The sequence below is a fragment of the Thalassophryne amazonica genome, chromosome 3 (genome assembly GCF_902500255.1).
Source record: "Thalassophryne amazonica chromosome 3, fThaAma1.1, whole genome shotgun sequence".
Classification (NCBI taxonomy): Eukaryota; Metazoa; Chordata; class Actinopteri; order Batrachoidiformes; family Batrachoididae; genus Thalassophryne; species Thalassophryne amazonica.
This window is the reverse complement of record NC_047105.1, coordinates 105,520,466-105,548,177: the sequence shown is the minus strand read 5'-3', so window position 1 is coordinate 105,548,177 and position 27,712 is coordinate 105,520,466. Positions and strand designations below refer to the sequence as shown.

The 27,712-nt window shown below is 40.6% G+C and overlaps 1 protein-coding gene across 2 annotated transcripts in view; it reads left to right on the top strand.

Annotated features, from left to right (window-relative positions):
* Nucleotides 1-27,712, top strand: part of cdh4 (cadherin 4, type 1, R-cadherin (retinal)) — a 1,030,104-nt gene that overhangs the window by 672,470 nt on the left and 329,922 nt on the right. For both annotated transcript variants that reach the window (XM_034167231.1, XM_034167233.1), the window contains exons 4-5: nucleotides 775-1,001; nucleotides 24,787-24,969. In XM_034167231.1, coding sequence (XP_034023122.1) covers nucleotides 775-1,001; nucleotides 24,787-24,969 — 410 coding nt within the window. The remainder of the gene's footprint in view (nucleotides 1-774; nucleotides 1,002-24,786; nucleotides 24,970-27,712) is intronic.

The following is a 27,712-nucleotide window of genomic DNA, read 5'->3' as shown; positions in this document are numbered from 1 at the left end:
TCCACCACAACGCTGTAATGTCCCTTTAAACAGTTTGTATGAAAGATTGTTTGGGTAGTTTCTATGGAGATAAACAGCGACATCAGAGCACATGTATATAGTGCCAAATCACAACAAACAGTTGCCCCAAGGCGCTTTATATTGTAAGGCAATGGTGTGGTGGAAATTACATTTACAAGGCCAGTAGTGCCCGTAGTTAAAGAATCACCCACATTCGAAGCACTTGGGATCATCTTTGTCATATTTGTGAAGAGTGTACCTATTACAGTCAGCTATCCTGTTAATTTACCAGGCCCTCACAATGGCATTGAACAGGGTGCAACTGGGTGTGGAAGACAGGTTGTCCCAAGAGTTACTGGTATCGGTAGTATTTTTTAACATCCATTTGAATCCCATAGAAGAGTCTCAGAAGAGTGTCATCAGCCTCGTCAGGCTAATATGATTTAGAACTTCTTATGCAGTAAACGCTGTTTTGACATTGCAATCTGTGTATTTTGAGAAGAGAATGATATGGAAAAGACTTTGCATGCCTCCCCTGTCTATTCTAGCTCAGGAAACAGATAAGCAGTTTGTTTAGCCAAAGATGTCAAAGTGAGGAATCAGAAGTGACAGTGGAAGGGATGAGATATTTCAAGACATGTGTTGATGGGTGCTGGTTAATCTCAAGTCTGCCAGATGTGTCAAGGATTTGTGAACACCTCATGAAGTAAATCCCACTGTGCTGCTCTCTAAATCTGTTCCCTTCTGTCTCTCTCTGTCTGTCTGCTTCTGCAGTGAAGTTTGAGGATTGTCAGCACAGCAGAGATGTGGCCTTCATCAGTAGTGACCCTAAATTCAGTGTTCGACCTGATGGCACCGTGTATACTGACCAGGAGGTGGGCAACCTGTCAGAGCCAGTCCAGTTCATGGTGACAGCTCGGGGGTTTCATGACCCTCGCATCTGGGAGACAACTGTCAAACTAGCCTTGGCTGGACATCCACCGCCTTTACCTCTGACTAAGGTAATGTAATAAAACCAATACTGAACTATAATGCAACACCAAGTCAATATTATCTCCAAGGCATTGAGTAACAGTGCTGTCAGATATATTAGTGTCAGTTTAGTGATGCTGATAGTATTTTTTCAAATTTGGTGCACAGGGCAATGGATTTCAAACACTGGCAGCATAGTTATACAACTTTTAATAATGTGATTAAAACTAGACTATCATTTATCAACATATTATCATATTACCATCAATTTATCAACATATTACGATCTTTTCCCCACAGAGGAGTGGTGGTTGATTTTTTTTTCTCAAAAATACCAAATTAATGTCAAGAGCTGCTGTGGAGATTCTCCATCTTTGTTGCTGAAGTGAAGTTAAATGTTTAAAGCTACAACTTTACCCAACTTAATCTTCTAAAATGTTCTTCATAAAAAGCATTTTGTGCAAAAGCAGAGTTTTAATGTAAAAGGCATTGTGGCATGTTGTTTATAAAGGTAATTTTATAAAAATAATATTTAAATATTAGATAATATCTGTGCTAATTCTTTATTTATGTTAGCTATCAACTATTTGTTTTATTTGTTTGGACGTTCTGAGAAATATAAGTTTCACTTTATCATGTGTCCAAGTCTCAGACATAGGGAGATCTCCCCCTGTTGGTGAGAGCCAGTAACATTAGAAATGTGAGACTAAACCACACCCATGTTAACATCCACAAGGTATAAAAAGTGTTGTATGACTCACTTTAGGGGCCTTTCACAAGATGGACACTGTCAGTGAGGGTCCCAGGCCTGGTTTTTAATGTGACCTTTAATAAACTCAAAATGAGGAATACAATGGTTTGGTTTTTGGTAAGGGGCAGAATTTTACATAAAAGCACAAGGTAGAAATAACATAAATAACGCATTTTGTTCTGAAGATATTTAGAACCATTGCGACTGTGGAACAGATAAAGGAATGCAACCCAAAATGATGACTGACGTAGGTCTGACTGCCAGGCCAACAGGGCAATCCAAAGGGGAACACTGCATTAGCCCTAACCTTTACCTTACGTCTTATCACAACCAAACAAATTGTACGAGGTCTGTCCAAAAAGTAACAGACCTTTTTTCCAAAACTATATGGATTTGAATCACGTGTGATTGCATCAGCCAAGCTTGAACCTTCGTGCGCATGCCTGAGTTTTTTCACGCCTGTCAGTTGCGTCATTCGCCTGTGGGCAGGCTTTGAGTGAGCACTGGTCCACCCCCCTTGTCAGATTTTTATTGTCAGGAAAATGGCTGAGAGACTGCCGCTTTGCTCCATGAAATTTTTGTCAGAAACTGTTAGAGACAGCCAGTTGGAAACCATTCGATAGATTCAGATGGATTTCAGTGAAGATTCTGTCAGCGTCACACGGATTAAGGAGTGTTAAAACCTTTTTAAAGATGGCCCACAGTGGCGCACCGAGCGGCCATCAACAGGCTGGATTGACCAGATCATTTCTAAACTGAACGCTGTGTTGATCTGGGACATCGTGTGACTACCACAGAAATGGCAAGAGAGCTGGACATAGCACTTTTGTGGCACATTCCACTGTTACAGGAGATTTTGTAATGAAAGCCGTGCGGAGGATTTTGCGCATCGGCACGGAGCCACTCATTGCGCGCAACAAAAAAAAAAACACCTGCGTGTTGGAAACCATTCGTAAGATTCAGACGGCTTTCGATGGCTTTTCAGTCGAATGAGTATCCGAGAAATTGTGTAACAGCTGGACATGCCACAACATGTCCTGTGAGACTTCCAACACAGAGGTGTTTTTTTTGTTGCGCGCAATGAGCGGCTCCGTGCCGATGCGCGAAATCCTCCGCACGTCTTTCATTACAAAATCTCCTGTAACAGTGGAATGTGCCGCAAAAGTGCTATGTCCAGCTCTCTTGCCATTTCTGTGGTAGTCACACGAATGTCCCGGATCAACACAGCGTTCAGTTTAGAAATGATCTGGTTGTTCCAGCCTGTCGATGGCCACTCAGTGCGCCGCGCACCCTTCGCCGCTGTGGACCGTCTTTAAACAGGTTTTAACACTCCTTAATCTGTGTGACGCTGACAGAATCTTCACCGAAAGCCATCTGAATCTTTCAAATGGTTTCCAACTGCCTGTCTCTAACAGTTTCTGAAAAAAATTTCATGGAGCAAAGCGGCAGTCTCTCAGCCATTTCACTGACAATAAAAATCCGACGAGGGGGGTGGACCAGTGCTCACTCAAAGCCTGCCCACAGGCGAATGACGCAACCGACAGGCGTGAAAAAACTCATGCATGCGCACGAAGGTTCAAGCTTGGCTGATGCAATCACACGTGATTCAAACACATATAGTTATTGAAAAAATAAAAAGGTCCGTTACTTTTTGGACAGACCTCGTAGAACAAGTAGATCATCATTTCAGTCGCTTTACCGTTGCAAACATGCACTTTACACTTCAGACTAGTGATCCCAAAATGCTGTGAAAAAGTATTATTCGCAGTGTTCGGAAATATCAGTCAGGGTGCACATCAGTGTTGTATACATGTGCAACCTGAAGTGTATAAAAGCATAGCTAAATTTACTGTGAAATATGCATTTTGTATACCTCACAGCCAATACAGTTGTAATAAGGGCATAAACCTTAACTGACAGAAGAATCTGATTCACCTTTGGCACACAGACACAAGTACACCTGAAAAGCCCGTCACATTATGCCCAAGATTCTTAAAAATGACATGTCTGAACAATCTCCTCTGTGGTCCTGCAACTGTCAGTCTCATTCCTACATTGAAGCCAGTATTTTCCATTTACTACTCAACAAAAATATAAACGCAACACTTTTGGTTTTGCTCCCATTTTGTATGAGATGAACTCAAAGATCTAAAACTTTTTCCACATACACAATATCACCATTTCCCTCAAATATTGTTCACAAACCAGTCTAAATCTGTGATAGTGAGCACTTCTCCTTTGCTGAGATAATCCATCCCACCTCACAGGTGTGCCATATCAAGATGCTGATTAGACACCATGATTAGTGCACAGGTGTGCCTTAGACTGCCCACAATAAAAGGTTACTCTGAAAGGTGCAGTTTTATCACACAGCACAATGCCACAGATGTCGCAAGATTTGAGGGAGTGTGCAATTGGCATGCTGACAGCAGGAATGTCAACCAGAGCTGTTGCTCGTGTATTGAATGTTCACTTCTCTACCATAAGCCGTCTCCAAAGGCGTTTCAGAGAATTTGGCAGTACATCCAACCAGCCTCACAACCGCAGACCACGTGTAACCACACCAGCCCAGGACCTCCACATCCAGCATGTTCACCTCCAAGATCATCTGAGACCAGCCACTCGGACAGCTGCTGAAACAATCGGTTTGCATAACCAAAGAATTTCTGCACAAACTGTCAGAAACCGTCTCAGGGAAGCTCATTTGCATGCTCGGCGTCCTCATCGGGGTCTCGACCTGACTCCAGTTCGTCGTCGCAACTTCGCACAGCCATTGAAGAGGAGTGGACCAACATTCCACAATTGACAACCTGATCAACTCTATGCGAAGGAGATGTGTTGCACTGCATGAGGCAAATGGTGGTCACACCAGATACTGACTGGTATCCCCCCCAATAAAACAAAACTGTACCTTTCAGAGTGGCCTTTTATTGTGGACAGTCTAAGGCACACCTGTGCACTAATCATGGTGTCTAATCAGCATCTTGGTATGGCACACCTGTGAGGTGGGATGGATTATCTCAGCAAAGGAGAAGTGCTCACTATCACAGATTTAGACTGGTTTGTGAACAATATTTGAGGGAAATGGTGATATTGTGTATGTGGAAAAAGTTTTAGATCTTTGAGTTCATCTCATACAAAATGGGAGCAAAACCAAAAGTGTTGCGTTTATATTTTTGTTGAGTATATAATCTAAAAATGAAGTGAGGGGAAATATTCCGTCAGGATGTCACAATATTTAATTTTACGACATGAGAATTGATTTTTAAAGTCCAAAATCAATATTAATCAAATTTAGTTGCTGGTTGAAACAAGGTTGAAATAGAGGACCACTTTCATTCAGAAGAGTGTGCAAGGACATCATCCTAGACAGTCCTACTCCAGACACAAATTTGTGGAGGGGCCTTGCATTGCTCTTGAGGGGGGCATTTTTTTTTAGGTCAGCCCTGCTGAATTTTCACAACCGCACGTGTGTGAAGGCCAACCCAGTCCCCCGCACTGATACACTATCTTGAATGCCAATGAGTGAGCTTGTCGTAAACTTTGTGTGGCTACGCAACGAAACTTTTGTCATGTTAAAAACATCTGGCACGCATTAATTTCGTGCCACTTACGTGAACTAGTTGTGAAAATTGAGCAACCTATTCGAAAATACTGCATGTCAATGCGTGTCATTGCGCACAGGTCATCTGAACTTGAAATTAGATTATGATGAGATGTTACATCTATAATAAACAACTTTACAGATACATTATCTAACTCATAAGAAGGAATGAAAATGCAAATGTTTTACCAATCCATTACAATATATATTATAAATTATTACCTTTGAAACAAGATTACAAATGTGTTCTCCACCACACGATGACCACAAGACAACCTGTAGCTGCAGATAATTTCTCTGTGATCCTGGGAGCGATGAGAGAATGGTTTCATCAGCGAGGTTCTGAGAGCAAGTGCATTATCATCTACAAAATTGTTATTGTATATAGCACTGCGTCAAGCGGGACAAAGCAGGATGCATTGGCAGTACGAATTGCAGTGCGGGGATCAAATTTGTTCAAGTGTCAAGTTGCCTACACTCCCACCCGTTCCCGCAATCATGTATATAGTCACTCCTGCCCGCACCCACGAAACTCTGAGAATTAATAACTGTACAGTAGTAGAGATCCATTGATTTTGTGTCTTCTCCCATCCCGCAGGACAAATTAAGTCATGGAAGCTATTAATAAAGAGATTCACAGGGTTGTTTTGTTTCCCGGGCCTGTATGTATTTTGATGCACTAGTCAGGAATAGCGCTCCTATTTTGTTGTTTTCATTTAGTTTAAAGACAGTTTCATATATGTGTACCATATACAGTGAGGAAAATAAGTTTTTGAACACCCTGCGGTTTTGCAAGTTCTCCTACTTAGAAATCATGGAGGGGTCTGAAATTTTCATTATAGGTGCATGTCCACTGTGAGAGACATAATCAAAAAAAAAAAAACGAAAATCACAATATATGATTTTTTTTAAACAATTTATTTGTATGTTACTGCTGCAAATAAGTATTTGAACACCTATGAACCAGCAAGAATTCTGGCTCACACAGACCTGTTAATTTTTCTTTAAGAAGCCCTCTTATCCTGCACTCTTTACCTATATTAATTGCATCTGTTTGAACTTGTTACCTGTATAAAAGACACCTGTTCACACACTCAATCACACTCCAACCTGTCCACCATAGCCAAGACCAAAGAGCTGTCTAAGGACACCAGGGACAAAACTGTAGACCTGCACAAGGCTGGGATGGACTACAGGACAACAGGCAAGCAGCTTGGTAGAAGACAACAACTGTTATGATTATTTATTAGAAAGTGGAAGAAACACAAGATGACTGTCAATCTCCCTCGGTCTGGGATTCCATGCAAGATCTCTCTTTGTGGGGTATGGATGATTCTGAGAAAGCTCAGAACTACACAGGAGGACCTGGTCAATGACCTGAAGAGAGCTGGGACCACATTCACAAGGATTACATTAGTAACACATGATGCTGTCATGGTTTAAAATCCTGCAGGGCAGCAAGGTCTCCCTGCTCAAGCCAGCACATGTCCAGGCCCGTCTGAATTTCACCAGTGACCATCTGGATGATCCAGAGGAGGCATGGCAGAAGGTCATGTTGTCAGATGAGACCAGAATAGAGCTTTTTGGAATCAACTCCACTTGCCATGTTTAGAGGATGAAAACAACCCCAAGAAAACCATCCCAACCGTGAAGCATGGGGGTGGAAGCATCATACTCTGGGGGTGCTCTTCTACAAAGGGGACAGGACGACTGCACCGTATTGAAGGGAGGATGGATGGTGTCATGTATTGCGAGATTTTGGCAAACAACCTCCTTCCCTCAGTAAGAGCATTGAAGATGGGTCATGGCTGGGTCTTCCAGCATGACAATGACCCCAAACACACAGCCAGGGTAACTAAGGAGGAGCTCCGTAAGAAGCATTTCAAGGTCCTGGAGTGGCCTGGCCAGTCTCCAGACCTGAACTCAATAGAAAATCTTTGGAGGGAGCTGAAACTCCAAACCTGAAAGATCTAGAGAAGATCTGTGTGGAGGAATGGACCAAAATCCCTGCTGCAGTGTGTAAAAACTTGGTCAAGAACTATAGGAAACATTTGACCTCTGTAATTGCAAACAAAAGCTACTGTACCAAATATTAACATTGATTTTTACAGGTGTCCAAATACTTATTTGCAGCAGTAACATACAAATAAATTATTTTAAAAATCATACTTTTTTTTTCAGATCAATGGTCTTATATGTCTTCCATTTTCTTACAATTGCTCCCACAGTTGATTTATTCACACCAACCTGCTGGACTATTGTAGATTCACTCTTCCCAGCCTGGTGCACATCTACAATGTTCTTCCTGGTGTCCTTTGACAGCTCTTTGGTCTTGGCCATGGTTGAGTTTGGAGTCCGACTGTTTGAGGCTGTGGACAGGTGCCTCTTATACAGATAACGAGTTCAAACAGGTGCCATTAATACAGGTAACAAGTGGAGGACAGAAGAGCTTCCTAAAAAAGAAGTTACAGGTCTGTGAAAACCAGAAATCTTGCTTGTTTGTGGGTGACCAAATATTTATTTTCCACCACAATTTACAAATAAATTATTTAAAAATCCTACAATGTGATTTCCTGGATTTTTTTTTTCTCATTTTGTGTCTCTCATTGTTGAAGTGTATCTATGTTGAAAATTACAGACGTCTCTCATCTTTCTAAGTAGGTGAACTTGCACAATCAGGGGCTGACTAAATACTTTTTTTTACCCTACTGTACATATGATGTAAATAATCTTATTTTCTCTCTAGCGTGCATCACTGTAACATGAATAACATTAAAGATGCAATACTTTCATGTACATATGTGAGAAACTAGTGTTGGGCAGATAAATCCAAATATCACTAATATCAGGACCAATGTTGATATTGATATTGATTGATACCAGTGTCATGAGATTGATTCTTGAGTTTCCATTTCTTTCCTGTATGCACTGCTGCATTCAGAAACGAAGTGCACTGAAGTAGAAATTTAAATTTATTTTTAGAAAGATATATTCTACTTGAAACTCTTCTAATTTTATAGCATCTGTTGTGGAGTGATAATTTTGTCCACCTTGCTTATTTCAGGAAAAAAAAAAAAATCCAGAAAAGAAGTGCAGTGAAGGGAGATTTTGTTTGTTTGTTTAATTTTTGTATTGTAGTTTCTGAATACAATAACTGAAAAAAAAAAATTGTTTTAATTTGTTAATTTGAGTGATAATTTTGTGCACTTTATTTAAAAAAAAATTTCAGACATTACAATGTATGGGGAAAATTGCTTTGTTACTGTTCTGTTGTTTCTGAACAAAATCTGTTCTTAGGACAATAAAGTATTTTCAATTTGCCTATAAACTTTACCCAAATTCTGTCTTGGGTTTTAAGGAAAAACTACAAAAAGACTTAAAGGTCATGAAGTTTCATTCTGATTTAGCAATTTGATGATGCATCCACCTTAATTATTGAAAAGTATCAGTATCTGTATTGTTATTGGCAATACTGGCCCTGTATTTACTTGGTATCAGATCAATACCAAATCTTGCAGTATCACATGCCACTATGAGAATCAGACACATGGATTTGTTTGTTAGCAAAGCGTTAAGATGTACAAAAGGTTATGACTTTCAGCATGGAGCTGCCCTTTCTTGACAGACAAAACCATTGCCATTTTTACTGCAGTACTTGTGTAACACCATTAAGCTTGTTCTTCTGTTGTGTTTCTAATTATGACAAAAGGCCCAAGATTCATGTAGGTAAAGCAATTGTAACATTGGGATTAAAATTCTGCCCACTCCTGGTAGTGCAATATGGAGACTGGGAAATAATTTACATTGATTGAGTTAATGTTCCACTCTGGCAGAGTCTGCAAGGCCCAGGTGATGTAGTTTCAGTGTATAATTGTGTTCCTTACATTGTGGAGCTGGAGGAACATTCAGTAATTAATTAATTCAGTGATCACTTGGACATTAGAAAGTAGTTCTGAAATATATGGTTTAAAAACATGTTTACACATATTTTTGTCACATTTGCATTCATTGCCATAAATAGATGTTGGAGGACATTTTTATTTCAGGAGAAAAGGGCAAACATTCACTAGCCTCTTTATGAGATTCACCTTGTTTTCTAATGGGTTTGACCCCTTTTGCCCCATTGACCTTAATTTATTGTGGCATAGATTCATCAAAGTGCTGTAAACATTTCCCAGATATTTTGGTCCATAATGACCTGATAATATCACTCAACACAACACCAACACCGTCAGACTAAATTTTTTATACAAGGCAGAATGGATGCTGTCATGGTATTTTTTGCAAATTTCTGGCCCAACCTTCTGAATCTTGCAGAAGAAATGGAGGCCAGACACCATATTTCTAATCTTCCATTGTGCAGTTTTGGTGAGTCCATTCCCTGACTTTGCTGTTCTGATAGTAATGCTACCTGGTGTAGTCTTCTGGTGTTAGAGCTTCATGGTTTGACATGTTGTTTGTTCAGAGCATAGACTACATATGTATTAGACAAACCTATCATAATTACACACAAAAATTTTCTAAAGTGCAAGTTTGAAGGTCATATGTTGTGGCTCAAGATACCGCTACATTCACAGTGCTTTACTCTGCCAAACACCCAACCAACTCATAAATGCGTAAAGAAGTAGACTGTGGACATGACCGGTATAATCTGGGTTGGAGAAATGAAGCATGGACATGCCCACATCTCCTAGTTTTCAAGCAAGTCAGCACTAGCAGTTTAACTTTGATCTGATGAAAGCAATTTTTTGCAGACTGATTGGTGGTTTTCATCATGGATGACTTCTGCATGTTGCCTTAGTAACTATGGCACCATGGAGCTAATGTTGCTAAGCTATTATTATTACCTGCTAATTTGTGTTAACTGTGCTAACATACAAATTGAATAATAGCAAAATTTCACACAACAAAAATACTGGATCACAGACTTCTTAGATGATCCATTTCTGCAATTAACCACACAGCAAGCCATATTAACTCAGATATTTGTAATAAAATGCTCAGAAAGGACAAACACAACTGAGTCTACATCAGCTAGCTGCCATTGCTAATAGCTTGTCAATGGGCACTTTGACTGAGGGCATTAGCTCTCAGTCAAAGCAAACATGCCCATTATTCATAAATTTGTTGCTTAATATAGCTTAAACAGAGTGGTTATAATATAATGAAGGCAAAGCCTTAGGGCCCTGCCCCACTGGCGTTTAGGAGGATTTGCGCATGAAATGAGGAGACAAAAGCTGAGCGTCCGCAACAAAGGTGGGCGGAAATGACAAATGTCCCGGGGTGGATCAGTGAATACATGAGGAAGAAAAGTGGATATAACAGGGAACAGAAGCGAAGGCGACCGCGGAGGCGCCCCCATGAGGGGCACAGTGGCTGTGATGCACTCGCTTCATCCATTCCCACTCTGTCTGCATGCGTGACATACCATTTGCAACCGTGATGTGGCCGTGCTGGGCACGCGTCATATCTGTTTTGCACGCTGTCCCGGTCCGCCGCCAAGCCGCGCCAACCCCGTCGGTTGCGGATATCAGCGGATGACAGGGGATATGCGGCGCATTGGTTGTGTATGTCCTGCGTATGTCTTCCATATGTGTTCAGGCAGTGATGCGGATCTCATCTGCAGCAGGATTTTTGAGCCGCTCAAAAATCCTGGCTGCGGACATGCTTGCCTCTGTGGATAATCACGGAGTGTTCGGATGCGGCCGACTCATACAGGAATGTTACACGGTTATTGCGGTTGTTTGGCGGATGTGGGCCACTTTTGTGCGCATTCCATCCGCAAATCCTCCTAAACACCAGTGGGACAGGGCCCTTAGACCGAGCAGTGTTTTTCTCTATCGAAAAATACTGAAGTTGTTTGATTGAAATACTCTAAAAATTGAAGATTCAATTGACCAATATTATTTTAATAATTTTCTTCAGGGGTTGATGATTTCATTAAAAAAGTAATGTTTACACAGCAAAAGATATTTATCCTCCTGACGTATGTGGCACTGACAACATGTACAACATATTGCAATTATAAATATACTGATATTTAATGACAATATAAAGCAATCAGCAAGCATCATTTTTAATTTATTGAAACTATATACTTATGATCTGTACAATGTAGAAATATTCATTACAGGACCTCTAATTAGAAATAAGCAACAAATTAGTAACAGTTCACAAGATTTCTATTTGTAAAATGTTCATTAGGACCTGCTGTTATGAATAAGCGACAAATTACAACAGTTCATACTATTTCTATATATCATAGAAATTATATTGTTTCTTCAAGATCTACGAGGTCTATTAGACAATAAACCGACCCTTTTATTTTTTTTTAACTATATGGATTTGAATGACGTGCGATTCCAACAATCATGCTTGAACCCTCGTGCGCATGCGTGAGTTTTTTCACGCGTGTCGGTGACATCATTTCCCTGTGGGCAGGCCTTGAGTGAGATGTGGTCCCGCCCTCTCGGCTGAATTCCTTTGTTTCACACGCTGCTCCAGACAGCGCGCGTTGCTTTATCAAAATTTTTTCTGGACCTATCAGGAATATCCGAGTGGATACTATTTGAGAAATTAAGCTGGTTTTCGGTGAAAAGTTTAATGGCTGATGAGAGATTATGGGGTGTTTCTGTCGCTGTAAGGACTTCCCACAGAGCGGGACGTCCTGCAGCGCTTCCAGGCGCCGTCATCGGCCTGTTTCGACCTGAAAACATCCTAATTTAAGGCTTAATTCACCCAGGACGTCGTGAGAGAACAGAGAAGATTCAGAAGAGGCCGGCATGAGGACTTTATGCGGACATTCCACTGTTCCCCGCGGTCGGGTCCGGCCCGACATGCGACTCTGCCCGCACGTTCTTTCATTACAAAATGTCCGTTAACAATGGAATGTCCGAATAAACTCCTCATGCCGACTTCTTCTGAAAGCTCTCTGTTCTCTGACGACTTCCTGGGTCAACAGAGCCTGAAATGTGGAAGTTTTCAACTTGAAACGGCGAGACGCTGCCGCCTCGAAGCGCAGATCGCCATCGGGCGCCGTGGGCCGTCCTTACGGCGACACTACCAGACCAAAATCTCTCATCAGCCGTTAAAATTTTTACCGAAAACCAGCTGAATTTATCGAATGGTGTCCACTCAGTTGTGCCTTACAGCTTTGAAAAAATTTTGATCAAACAAAGCAGCAGTCTCTGAGCCATTCCTAAACAATGAAAAAAACGACGAGAGGGTGGGCCACTCCTCACTCAAAGACTGCCCACAGGCGAATGACGTAACCGACAGGCGTGAAAAAACTCTCGCATGCCCACGAGGGTTCAAGCATGTCTGATGTAATCACACATGATTCAAATCCATATGGTTTTTGAAAAAAATAATAAGGTCGGATACTTTTCTAATAGACCTCGTATAATCAGTGTCACAACAATATATATTATTTATCCCTAATTCACAAATTTGATTATAAATGACTAATTACCGCTGACCACTTTTAAGAAGCTGATCCATTAGATAGTCAGATTTCAGGCGGATTCATGGGATAGTTCAACACTGAGAAGACTTATATGACACATGAATAGATTACTAACAGATGACTGTCAGACAAAAACATTACTAACCTGAATGTAGGTCCAGCGGGTGGTTTTATTATTATTCTGTTGCCTTTTAATTAGTACGTGAACGGTTAATTAATATAGTGTTCATAGCCTGATAATTTTGCTACTTTGTTTACAAACACTGGAAGTGACTTGTCATAGAATGGTTCCTACATGGTACAACTACTGACTTTAGAAATGTTTTCATACCGTTTTCTGTCCACAGTGTAACTTCTTTCAGCTCTTTAAGCTGTTATGTTTCTTCAAAAACAGTCTTCTTACCAGCGTGAATGGCGCCGGCAGCGAGTTTGTATGCATTGACCTGTGAACCAGAAGTGTTAGCTAGCTTGCCGCACATGCAAACTTACATGCGCAAAACTGGCTTAGTAATTTATCTGAACTACTTTGTTGATTGAAGCTATACAGTTACAGTGGTAATACGGCTCACTCAGTGTATTCCTACGCCAGACTTTTGCTGGTGTCCCGCGTGACAACTGCCAAGCAAATGGAGCAACACACGTAACCAGGTAACGCCGTTTCTATGCATTTCCGGGAAAAAAGTTCTCCTATCATGCACCTCTGTCAAGCATATTGCTTCCTTTGTACTTCCTGTTTGAACTTCCTGTTTGCGGTGATGACAGTGTACTTCCTGTTTGCGGTCAAAAAAAAAAAAAGAGCTGGATGGGCTACGAGAACGCTCTCGCGCTGGTCTGTCATCATCGTTGCTTCGCTCAGTGGCGGAGCAGAGGGTGAGGTATAAAACCTTGTGCAGTTGTCGCGAATGGGGAAACCATCTATAGAGACCAAAACTGTTTTTGTAACAAGCTGTAAACATCTTTATTTCAGCTGTAAAGTTACACATTTTAACATTGAGGGTCTGTGGAAACTGACTCTTTTTTGAAGCCAGTCTCAAGTGGCCATTCAGGAAAGTGCAAGTTCTGGTTTCATTTATCATCACCGGAGGTTTCTGCTTGGTTCAGAGGTGATTTTCTGCATAGTTTGGTTGTAACAAGTGCTTTTTTATGTTACTAGTGTGTTTCATTCAGCTCAAACCAGTTGGGCTGTTATTTGCCATAAACAAAGGATTTTTGCCTGGAGAACTGCCGGCCACTGGATGTTTCTTTCTTTTTTGGACTCTTCTTTGTAGCCCCTGGTGATGTTACGTGTTAAAACACAGTGGATCAGCAGTTTGTAGAAAACTCTAATCAGTCCATCTGGCACCAATAACCCTGCAAACTTCAGAGTCACTTAAATCAACTTTGCTCCCCCTTCTGGTGATTGGTTTTGGACATCAGCAGATCTGCTTGACCATGTCTATAAGTCAGAGTGCACTGAGTTTCTCCCACATGATTGGCTGATTCTCAACTCTCTCAACTCAACTCAACCTTTATTTCTAAAGCACGTTTAAAACCACAGCAGTCGACTAAGGTGCTGCACATAATTAAAAAATAGGCACCAAATTAACCCAAAATCGTAAATAAATGAATTAAAAATAACAATAAAATTACAACAGGCAATAAAAAAACTAAAGGACAAAGTAAAATAAAGAGTAAAAAGTAGTAGGAAATAATTTAATTAGATTTAATTTAATTTAATTTATTTTATTTACATAGCGCCAAATCACAACAAAGCTGCCTCAGGTGCAACGCATAAGTAAGGTCTAACCTTACCAAACCCCTAGAGCAAGCATGCGGCAACAGTGGTTAGAAAAAACTCCCTCTGATGATATTGAGGAAGAAACCTCAAGCAGACCAGATTCAAAGGGGCGGCCCTCTGCTTGGGCCATGCTATCGACACAATAGACAAATATAGAGGAAATTTTTGGGAGTCCATGCTGGTGTCCAGGATGGACTCCCATTTCCACCTCTGCACAGAGCTGCACCTTGCACATTAAAAATAAATAAATTAATTAATTAAAAAAAATACAGAAGCAGGGGGCTGAAAGACTACAAATAAGGTAGAATTTTTCAGCCTTAAGCAACAGGAAAAGCAGAAGAATTACTAAGGTGAAACAGAAATGTAATCACTCATTTCGGAAATGCCAGAGAAATGAAATAGGTTTTTAAAGAGGCTTTAAAAGTCTCTAGGGACAGGGATGATCTAATATGAAATGGGAGACTATTCCAGAGCCTGGAGGCAGCCACTGCAAATGCTCTGTCACCTCTCACCTTTAATCTAGTTTTAGACAGATTCATTGTCTTCTTTCATAGGCCGCTGAAAAGGTGTACCTAATGAGGTGGCCACTCAGTGTAAATGCTTGGTTCATTAAGTCCATAACTGGGAAACAGAATGGATGTCCTGTGTGGACAGTATGATGGTGTCATGCAGCTGTTCACAGGGTTTGAGTATTGCTGTGTGGAATTTACCAGCTTCTCTCTTGAAGAGGTTTTGGTGGAATAGCCTAAAAATTGTTCCATGCAGAGACTGTAAACTGCTATAATGCCAAAGGGCCATGCAGGAAACACAGTGTGGTGCCTCATGCTTCCTGTGTATTCCTCTGCTGCCTGCTGCTAGTTCTAAAGAATGCATCACCTTAAACAGGACATAAGGACTAAAATAAAAGTGCACATCTTCACATCACATACAAATTGCACTAATGGGGACATGGGGAGTCCCTCTTGTTCCTCTTTGTTTTCTTCTACTTGGGGTCGATGTGCATGGTGGACTTTGTATTGTTCTGTTTAGAACTTCCTCCCTACTCAAACCTGTTACCTTCAGCTCTTCCTTTACCCTGTGTTTCATCCTCCATTTCCATTCTTTCCCTTCCCATGTATTTATTCCCATTTTCATCATTCTCGCACCTACATATTCATGTTTTCTCATCACTTCAGATCCACCCTTTCTTCTAATCTTGTACTTTTGCAGTGTTTGCCGTACCTAATTATCTCACTTCTTCCCTTTTTTTCAAAGCTTTTGTTTTTCCTAAATAAGGGCCCATTCACACATAGTATGAATAAGTACAAATCAGGCCGACTTACGGCAGAACAGCTCATATGATCGAACCATGACAGTTTCGTGCATGCGACGGTGTCATGAACGAGCACGCACGAAACTGTTGCAGCGGGAACACAATGTGAGCAGTTGGAGCATATGTAACCACATTGCACAGCTGCTGTGAAAAAAAAAATACATGCCACCCACGGGATTCGAACCTGCAATTTACAAAAGCTCTGATTGACAGCCAGAAACTTTACCGCTGTGCTACCATCACTGGACTGTAAAAGGTGCGGAAAAATGCCTGAAATCAACAAGGAGATGGACGTATTTAAAAAAATAAAACCACACACCATTAAAAACACCACATTTTATTGAATCCCTCTTATCAAGTGGACAAGTATGAACCATCTGTTCCTCTGTAGATGACCCATGGTCACAGACATACAGTCATGAAATGACATGAATAAGAAGCATGTGTACTTGGCAACTTCACAGTCATGGAGGCACTTAGACAAATTTCACATCCAGCTCAAAAGTGATTGTCTGCTGACTGTTTTCATGCAAACAGCATGAATGGCCACACATTTTGTAAGTGCCACATGAGCGGTGTTAAATGTTCTCATGTGTCACCTGGAATTTGGCCGTCATCTGCTGTGAGAGAGATCGAATTGGCTCTCACAGGGTACACTCTGCCTTTCAGTCGCAGGTGTGTGCAAATAGTTGTAGCAATAGGTGTACGAGGCATTGGAGGCAGCTCTGATTTTTCAGAATTGGCATGCAATTCCTAGTTTTGGCATGCAATTCCTCCTTTGTGCGCTAATTGATGTAGATTGTTTTATGTGTGATGGGGCCCTAAGGTATGTTCATGTGAATGCTGCATGATTTGATCCTTGATGTGGTATAAAACCAAACTGCTGTGGTGGCACACACAAACAGAATGCCCCTGGTTTAAGGACAGCCATGACCCCTTCTTGTAAGGCTGAAGTTGCTTTAGAAAAGTCAAATCAACCGGTGGATCCCAAACCTCCTGTGATGCCAAGAAAAAGTGAAGAAGCCCAATGAAAATTCTTTTACTGCTTGTTTGTTTTTTTGGAGAGGGGCTATAGAATTCTGGCATTCCAACAACAACAGATGTATAGTGAACAGAGTGTGCAATGAGAGCATGCACTTTTATTGTATTGCAGACGTAGAAGCTGCAGATCTGAAGAATGGGTTTTTTGTGGATGTGCACCCAGGCTTGGATAGGAGCAAGCATACGGAGCTGCTTGTTTTACGTACATCTCGACCCCTGTGCAGTTTGTATAACTGCACATGCACATATTGCACATTAACATTCATACAAGAAAAAAGCAAACATTTAACATACTGTGAAGAACTTGTCTCATTGATTTTTTCTTTTCTTTGTAACTCTACTGTTGTCGGAATGTAAACAATCTGTCTGTCATCATCTGTCGCAGCAGCTGGTGCACTGATATCCACGATCAGTCTTAGACTGAAGGATCTTTCTATTGTTGTCTTTGCCTTGTCTGTCTTCAGTATTTTTGGTTTTATTTGATATCTCTCTCCTATTTTCTCTCCTTGTTACCTTCATTTAACCTCGTTAATGACCCCATAAACATGGCTAAAACAAGTAGATCAAAATGTAGTTTTTAATTAATAGCAGAAAGGCATAGGACACACCACAAAAGTGTTTGTGCCATGTGTTCCACACTGTACACTGTCAAGATAATACCCTTATCAGGTCTGTCACACCTTGACGATTTCACCAGTGCATGCTGGAAAATGAAAAATACGCTGAATATGCTGGCGTAGGTCTAATAAGTTATAGGTAAGTTTCGTGTAAGTTAAGATCACATTGAAGCACGCTGGTATTTGTCGTAATATGGTGAGTACATTGAAAAGTTTTGGGCATGCACAATATTGTCGATGCATGCCAGCACATGTCTCACATGTCCTGCATACACAGGCCACAAGTTGTAGGTAAATTATGCAATTGTTAACACACGTTTCTTATAAATTACTCATAAGTCGAAATATGTCCATTGATGCTGTCCATTGATTGGCTCAATAACTGAAAGCTGCAGTCCTCATGCAAACAGTTCAGACTGTTTCAAATATTACAATCAATCTGAGTAAGTATAAAGTCTTATTATTAGATTGCTGTGACGTTACATGCTCTGATTGGCTGATTACCATGGAAACCAGTCTTATATGGGAAAATATCAGACCGGTTTCCATGACAATCGGTCCACAATGCATATTTTCGTTACAAATCCGGAAGCTAAAAACACGATTAGAAAAAACCAAGTCGGATATCAACGTACTCCATAAATATCTAAACATCATCGGAAAAAAAACACACATATTGAAAGCTTCCCAGCTAACGACCGGACCACCTGTTAGCAAGATTTTTAAGGAAGAGAAGAAAGTGAACGAGCTCAACACCGTCAGTAGCATATTCAGGTGATACTGCAAGTTTGCGTGTTTATGTATATAATAGCCATATAATAATATTATCAACCTCATTTGCTCAGTCTGTTCCTCTGTGTTTTTCGCACGGATCTCGCTGGCACTCTGTCCATACTCACACCTTGCTCTGATATTTCCCCTTACAGACCTCATACTCAGTTAATAATCCTTTAATCTTACCTGTTCGTTTCAGTTGGATTCATCATCACAGCCTGACGGAAACGTATGCAGATGAAGCATCCTGATTTTGGAAAATGATGTCAGAAAATACTTTAGTTCCTTGTCATGGCTGAAGAAATGTAGCATTTTAAAAGAAGTCCCTCTGTGTTTTGTGCATTTCTCAGCCTGAACCAGAGAACACTAGCGCTTTGTGCCACAATAAGAAAATTAACTTATTTTAAAAGTTGAAAGCGTCACAGTGCCTCATTCACGTCAGTGTTTATCATAGGCATCAGTCGATTCTTCAGAATGAAAATAAATCCCATGATCCACCAAGACAAAAATCTAACTTATTTAATATAAAAAAAATGTTTAATTACTCTGTTTGGCCTTCGTGTGGAGGGGAGAGGCTGTGTGATAGTGTTTGCACTCTTGATGACGTGCTTGTCAACATTTACGTGCTCCGCCTGCCAAACAAAAGGTTTCTGCCGGTGGTGGAAATGCAAACCAAGCAAGGCGTAACTATTCTGACCCGCACCATACCGTGCAGTACCAACCCGGGCCGCTGAATGGAGACAGGGCTGTCACCATACGCGGGCTAAATCATCATGGTGTGCCAGTTGCATAACTCATTCAGTGGATGTCAGCATATCTGCCAAGTCATCAGTGAGCTTTTGACCCTTACTCAACACCCAGTCCATGCAAGTTTAGAACAGAGCGGCAGCCAGAGCCACATCTATGACAAGCCCAATACTTCGGTGCAAAGAATTCAGAAACTCTGCCTCTATCCCGCAAGACAGTCACTCTCCCTTTTTATGTCAGTTATAATGTCCAGACAATCTTTAACAGCAACATAAGATAAAGAAGCCCCGCCAAAATTCACAGTGGTGCACTGTGTCAAAACCAAATGCGCTACCAGCCTCAACGGTCTGCATGGTCTTCTCACCATTTTGACGATAGTATGTCAATCCTCAATCATTTCAGAAAAAGAATAGACTGAGTGTAGATCAGGGATGGGCAACCTGTTCCAGAAAGGGCCAAGAGGTTAAAAAAAAATTAATTGATTAACTGATTCCATCTGCTCAAAGTGATATTAATCAGTGAAATCACCTGGTGGAGTCACTGGCTGCAAAGAAAACCTGCACCCTCTTGGCCCTTTCTGGAACAAGTTGCCCACCCCTGGTGTAGATGATGACACAAGTATGTACAGTATGTCTATATTCATAACAGCCCATTTGCTTTCTTAATTATTCAGGATTTATCTTCATCTGTCACAGCGAGCACAGCTGTGTTTTTTTTTCAAATGCTTCATTGTTTTAAATGCCTTTTATAAACACCTGCAAATACAGTACATACACACTGGGCCACAAACGCTGACTAATTCCACATCCTGCCAGTGGAAGGACTGGCACGCTGGTTGGTACCTGTGATTGGTTTGGATGGGTAGAGCTGGAACCAGGGTTATCTTATCTGGGAAGCACATCTGTTTCCCTAGTTGCTGTTTCCATTCACCTGGTTGCTTTTCTTCCCCTACTGTGTCCTTTTCCCAATTAAATCTGCCGGCCTGCCAGTCCAGAGACATATAATGAGCTCCCAGTCCAATCTTCTAAGCTGTAAACGTAAGAAGCGTTAAAACAAAAAAGGCAAACTATACATTGTCTACTCCAGCTTAGTTGTATGGTGCCTTTCTCAAAGGCAAACAGGTGTATATTGATAGGACAAACCACTGCCATTTGTTTGGCACAGTGGCTGCACACGTGCACACCTGTGTGTCTTTGTCTTTGTCACTGTTATGTGTGTTCCAGGTGGGATGAGTAGGAGGATTTCAGCTCTGCTTCAGGTGACAGTGGCACAATGCCAGTATCTGTGTGCATGTTTGTGGGGCGCTGCCACAACAATAGGATTAGTTGGATTACAGCAGTACAACCATCTTACGCAGGAGGACAGTATAGCGGATCAAAAAACATTTACACGGAATACCTAACCCTTAATTCACCTAATAAATACACACACACACACACACACAGACATATACTCAACAAAAATATAAACGCAACACTTTTGGTTTTGCTCCCATTTTGTATGAGATGAACTCAAGATCTAAAACTTTTTCCACATACACGATATCACCATTTCCCTCAAATATTGTTCACAAACCAGTCTAAATCTGTGATAGTGAGCACTTCTCCTTTGCTGAGATAATCCATCCCACTTCACAGGTGTGCCATATCAGGATGCTGATTAGACACCATGATTAGTGCACAGGTGTGCCTTAGACTGCCCACAATAAAAGGCCACTTTGAAAGGTGCAGTTTTGTTTTATTGTGGGGGGGATACCAGTCAGTATCTGGTGTGACCACCATTTGCCTCATGCAGTGCAACACATCTCCTTCGCATCATCCGTGAAGAGAACACCTCTCCAACGTGCCAAACGCCAACGAATGTGAGCATTTGCCCACGCAAGTCGGTTACGACGACGAACTGGAGTCAGGTCGAGACCCCGATGAGGATGACGAGCAAGCAGATGAGCTTCCCTGAGACAGTTTCTGACAGTTTGTGCAAAAATTCTTTGGTTATGCAAACCGATTGTTCCAGCAGCTGTCCGAGTGGCTGGTCTCAGACGATCTTGGAGGTGAACATGCTGGATGTGGAGGTCCTGGGCTGGTGTGGTTACACGTGGTCTGCGGTTGTGAGGCTGGCTGGATGTACTGCCAAATTCTCTGAAACGACTTTGGAGACGGCTTATGGTAGAGACATGAACATTCAATACACGAGCAACAGCTCTGGTTGACATTCCTGCTGTCAGCATGCCAACTGCACGCTCCCTCAAATCTTGCGACATCTGTGGCATTGTGCTGTGTGATAAAACTGCACCTTTCAGAGTGGCCTTTTATTGTGGGCAGTCTAAGGCACACCTGTGCACTAATCATGGTGTCTAATCAGCATCCTGATATGGCACACCTGTGAGGTGGGATGGATTATCTCAGCAAAGGAGAAGTGCTCACTATCACAGATTTAGACTGGTTTGTGAACAATATTTGAGGGAAATGGTGATATCGTGTATGTGGAAAAAGTTTTAGATCTTTGAGTTCATCTCATACAAAATGGGAGCAAAACCAAAAGTGTTGCGTTTATATTTTTGTTGAGTGTATATATATATATATGTTTGGTTTGTGTTAGTTGTTTGCAAACCCTTTTTTTGCATATGGTGCAATTTTTAAGAAAATGCATTGGTTAAAGTTTCATTTCCTGCATCAGTGAGCAAATGCAAAATGGAATTTGAAATGTTCAACCATTCTTTTTCAATTTTATTTGAGAAAATAATCAGCTGATCCTGTAACATATTTTGAAGTGACTTTAAGTGTCAAAACTATTGTTGATTAACATCTGTGGCACCATCTGGACTTATGATAAATGAAAGCTGCTCCCATTCCACTGCAGATTTTTTTTTTTTTTTTTTTTGTCTGAATGACTACTCCGGTATGAATCACAGCCACCTCATAACCTTAAAAATATACCATTTTTAATATGGCAGCGGTGAATTGCTGCTCCTTTTGTTTTCCTAAAAAAAAAAAAAAAAAAAAAAAATTAAAAGAGTGAGACACAAACCAGTAAAGAAATCATGACAAGAGTGACCATGGCAGTGAAAAGTGCTGATAAAGATAACACTTGTAAGAAAAATGAAGATGCTAACAGGGAGAAGAGGGAAGGAGAGATGGCAAAAACAGGCAGAAGACAGAATAATATAGAAGTACTTGCACAGTTACCTGGATGAAGAATAAATATGCGTTTGCACTCTCTGCTTAGATTTTTTTTTATGTCCTGTAGTTACCAAGTTGTAAGTGTTTTTCCTTGGCTGAGGTATGCAGTCAATATCAATATCAATGCAGTGGTTTTAGGTATTGCCTAAAACCACTGCATTGATGCACTAATTCCAACGGTGGACTAAACTTTTTTCTACATCCAGCAGTTCCCAATTTATAAGTTTTCCAGCCAAACAACACTTATCTTTTATATAGATTTTTTAAACCAGGAAAAGTTCTTTATATGTTCAATGTAGATGGTCAAATAATTAAGTTTTGCAGTTGTAACTCAGCCCAATGTTCAGTCATTAGTCAACATTTGTATTAAGTCAGTCTTCTCTAAGTGCTGCATGATTAAAATGATCAAATGTGCTGTGTTCTAATAGTGTATTTTATTTATCATTTTATTGTTTCACGTTTGGTATTGCTTTGACTTAGAATAATTAATGCCATGATTCCCTGCACTCTGATACAGCAGATGGCAAGATGCACCTCTCAAGCTGGTTTACGATCTGTCAATAACACACAGAAGAAGAAGTTTTTATATTTATATATTTATGTAGGAGCGGTATCTTTCCATTTCCTCCCTTTTTGTCACAACAACTGTATTGTTGTGATGAAAAGGGAGCTGAGCCAAAAGGCAAAGCTCTCTATCTACTGGTCAATCTTCGTTCCTACTCTCACTTATGGTCATGAGGGTTGGGCCATGACTGAAAGAACTATATTACGGATACAAGCAGCCAAAATGGGCTTCCTTAGAAGGGTGGCTGGTGTCTCCCTTAGAGATAGGGTGAGAACCTCGGTCATCCGTGGAGAGCTCAGAGTAAAGCTGCTGCTCCACGTTGAAAGGAGGCAACTGAAGTGGGTTGGGAATCTGGTAAGGATGCCTCCTGGGTGCCTCCCTAGGGAGATGTTCCAGGCATGTCCATCTGGGAGGAGTCCCCAGGGAAGAGATTCTAGGTGAAGAGATTATATCTCCACATTGGCCTGGGAATGCCTTGGGATCCCCCAGTCAGAGGGTGTCAATGTGGCCAGGAAATGGAAGTCTGGGGTCCCCTGCTGGAGTTGTTGCCCCCGCGACCCGATCCCGGATAAGGAGTTGAAGATGAGTGATGAGTGACTATATATACATATTTCATCTTTATTTTCAGATTGTGGTTCACATGTTTTAAACACATCATCTTTTAGAAGTAGCTATCAAGTGGCTAACTTTAGCAGGAGTATTTTTGAGCATTTTATTACAACTGTCATTATATGGCTTGTTTTTGGTTAATTGTCCAAACGGATCATGTAAGACCTTTGTCTTCCAGTATTTCCGCTGAGTGTATTTTAATTAACGTGATAGTAGGCAACATAGCTTACCTGAAATTAGTGCCACTCCACTCGAACCCTAGCAGCCATCACTGAGGCAATAATCTGGTCATTATTTTAATACCCTGTCAAAGCCCCCCCGCTTTCACCAAGAAAACCACCGCCTTGTCCTCAAAGATACTGTATGCTTTAACAAAAACAAAAGTAATCCTGATACAATGTCTGTTAGCTATATTCAGTAACTCCAAAATGGGGACATGTTCTTCCCAACCAGGTCATGTGGGGTCTTGCCCATGCGCCACTTCTTTGCCCACATATGGGTTGGCAGTTTAGCTATTTATAGAGACAGCATGGTTGCCCATAATGAGCCCAAGCTATAAGCACAATAAATACGGTGTTGATGGGATCAAAACTAGAGCTTTTTGTAAGCATCACACCCACACACATACATATATATGTCTTTTATCAGTGTCTTTTAAACAATACAAATCTGTGTTCTAGTTTTACTACTACAGTGCTGCACTAAATGGAATTTGAGACATATAAAAAATAAATAAAAATAAATTGTTTGTTTACCCTATTTTGTAAAAATAAATAATCAATAAAATTTCACTTCAAGAAACAACTTGGATTAGAGATACTTTTTCTGACTGCATTGCAGAGCTGTTCATGTCTATGTTTGTAATTAACCGTTACTGTATGACATTTTGGTCGGCACATCATCAAAGCCCATGCTGTGTAGACAGACTTGGCTTAACCAGACACCCAAACATGCAGAAATAATTTTGTAGGCATGAGAAACCTTTGCTGGGATGCAGCACCTCTTTGGGGGAGGTCTCATTCTCTTCTCTTCATTGACGCCTTGGACTGAAGAAGGCTCAGGTATTCTGTCACATGCCTAATGAAATGTGAGGCAGCTGCATTCAGAAAAAAATATTTATTTTCATGTGTGTGTGTGTGTGTGTTTGTGTGTCTGTGGCTCCATCACTTTCCTGTAATAGATTTATTGTTGGCGTGACAGCCAGTATTTTAGTTTCAATTTGAGCACAGGTGAAAACCCGCAATTCTGCAACACTTTGGAGATTCATTTCTGAGCCTCTTGCAGCAAAATCACTTTATACGCTTGATATTTCAGGCAAGATTTTGGATAGTAAGATGAAACTTGATATGATTTTTTTTTTTCCTTTTTTATAGGTTGGTATTGAAGAAATGCTGTCAAGAGCCTGGGACTCCCAACCCAGAGTTATCAAGTTTCCTCGCAAACATCAGAGGAGCTTGTCTGTAAACGGGCTGAGGAGACAGAAGAGAGACTGGGTCATCCCACCTATCAATGTGCCTGAAAACTCCCGAGGACCATTCCCTCAGATGCTTGTCAGAGTGAGTGACAGTTTATATCATTTCAGCAACTATACTGCATATCACTTCCCGAGGCACTGTATCTTTGGTGTCGGGCAGAACTTTACCTTTGTAGTGGTTGGCGTTGCACAGAAACCTGGAATGTCTTTTTGTGTAGGTGAGATTAATAGAAAAACCAGATGGACAAGTCATATTCTCTCTGAGGCCAGGCACACAAGAAGAGTGGGGACTACACTGAAATAACTCTTACAATCACCAACATTCCGATGTTTTCTATCCAGCGCACCCAGCAGGCTGCTGCGCTTTTCTATGATTTAAGGCAAGGTGTCAAGTGATTTTTTTTTTTCTGCTCTGCCTCTGGGTGCCACAGAAAAATAAACAAACTAATAAGCCTTTCTTGGAAAAACCTAACTATAATCTCCCAATGGTTAGTCTCAGAAGAAAAGGTACGCCTTAAAGGACTGTGTGTCATATCACCATGCAAATTAAGAGAGATCAATTCTAAATCGTTGCCGGGGAAGTATTTAGAATTTGTGTCTGTCTAACTGTATAGCTGGAGTGTGACTAAAATAACTGAACTAAAATAACTAAATTAAAGGCATCAGTGAGCTGATGCCTACCCTGCACGTTCTATACACCATGATATAAATGTACATGATGTTTTTGACAGTGTATGACTTCATCATTGGATGTCTGTGTGACTTCATTATGCAGTCATCTATACCAATCAGTCATATATATTTTGAAGATTAATATATGCCTCAGATCATCCATCTTGGCTTGTTTGGTTGTTGAGATATACAAAATAAAGGTGTTTTTCCACACCGTTTTTCCTTGACCTCTGACCACACAAGCTGGTGTATACATTAATCTATTGGTTTGTTATATTGTTACGAAAAGCACCACATTTTCGTCATGGCAGCACCAATTCATACAAGCATTGAGTAGGGTTGAGCCGGGTACTCGTTTCAGACGAGTATCCAGGACAGATAAAGCATTTTTGATGAGTTACGCTCTGTGACTGGCCAGTCACACACAGTGCCCACCCTCGCTACACAGACACGTCTCTCTCTGTGCAGCCTCTCGCACACACACAGACTCTCACTGTGCTTGGCTTGACACTTCCTCACGTTGCTGTCTTCAGTTGTTGTCAGTTTGGCTGCTCTATTTCGGTTTGTATGATATTTAAAATTACTTGGTGAGCTTGTTTCGTATCATATGCGGTGCATTTGACAAGACAGAGCTGAAAATGGCTCGTCACTTTGGTCACTGCCTTTAGTCTGGTCTGTTGGGTTTTTTTTGTTTTTTTGTTTTTTTTTAGCCGTTTGTTTGCTCTTAATTTTGTTGGTGATATAAAGTCAGTTGGAAAACTTTGCTCGTACTGAACGTGGTGCTTTTGAGAAGAATACAGTGAACCAAGCTGACATTATTTCCCTGTTTGCCATCACTGGATGTTTGCATGACACCAAGTTCACACAGATCATTAAAAAATAAAGAGGCTTACAGACCACTTACACACATGCACACATATAGCTGAACACACAAAGTAGCCTATATTTTTTTTTTTTTATTGAATATGGCTGCATGTAGTATCTGATACTTTCTCACTGCAGTTCATAAAAATAAATTGTTCAGTCGAACAACCTCTCTCTCTCCCTCTCACACAGTCACTCAGTCACACACACGCACACACATACACTTTAATCAACATTGTTTAACTTTGTGTGGAAAAAAAACGCCAAGAATGTTAGATAGTAAAACTAAATAAATAACTGGAAAAAACACAATTTGATCATAAAATTAAAACAAAAAATTAAAAAAGAAAGTTGTGTTGAGTATGACAACTCTTGTTCATACATATTTAGTAGTTCATAATTTCCTACTTACATTGAATGTCAATTCTGAGGCTGTTCTGTTATTCATCCAAACACTTAAGAATATTCATGTTCTGAGTTCATAAAAAAAACTTGTTCTGTAAAATAGTTCCTTTACTATTGTGATCAAAAACATTGAATTTCAGTTCTGAGGCTGCTTTGTAAATATTCATTCATACACTTAAGAATATCCATATTCTGAGTTCATAAAAACGTTTTCTGTAAATAATTCTCTTACTTTTGTGATCCAGAAACATTGATTTGAATCTCAATTTTGAGGCTGTTCTGCAAATAGTTTTCAAATCAAAAATAAATATAGCAACTTCTGATCAATTCATCAATCAATAAAATAATGTACTGATTTAAGCCTTACTCATTTCCGGGTAAACCAAGCCTACTTCCAGTTTAGGCTTCGCCCACTCAGAGTACAGATATGGATAGAGATAATTTAGATGGATGAACAGATACAGATACAGATAGTGGTGTACTCGCTCATCCCTGGTATTGAACACATTACCTCATTTCTAAAGGTGCTACTGATGTGAAATTTTCACCATATGTCAGTAACAACCCAAGTAACCCATAGATGAAAAGAAACCAAGACAAAGAAGTACAGATATTAACTTATGCATAATAAAATGGAATGACACAGGGGAAATGTATTGACCACGCTTACTGAAATTATTTAATACTTAATATAAAAGCTTTTGTTGGTAATGACAGCTTCAAGATGCCTCCTGTGTGAAGAAACTAGTCATATGCATTGCTCATGGCCCCGTCACACATAGTGCAAAGTTCGGACGGCGTTTGGACGAAAAATCACGTGTAACATTTCGAAATTAGCGTACGAAACATTGCGCATGAAACATCATGCACGAAACATCACGCCA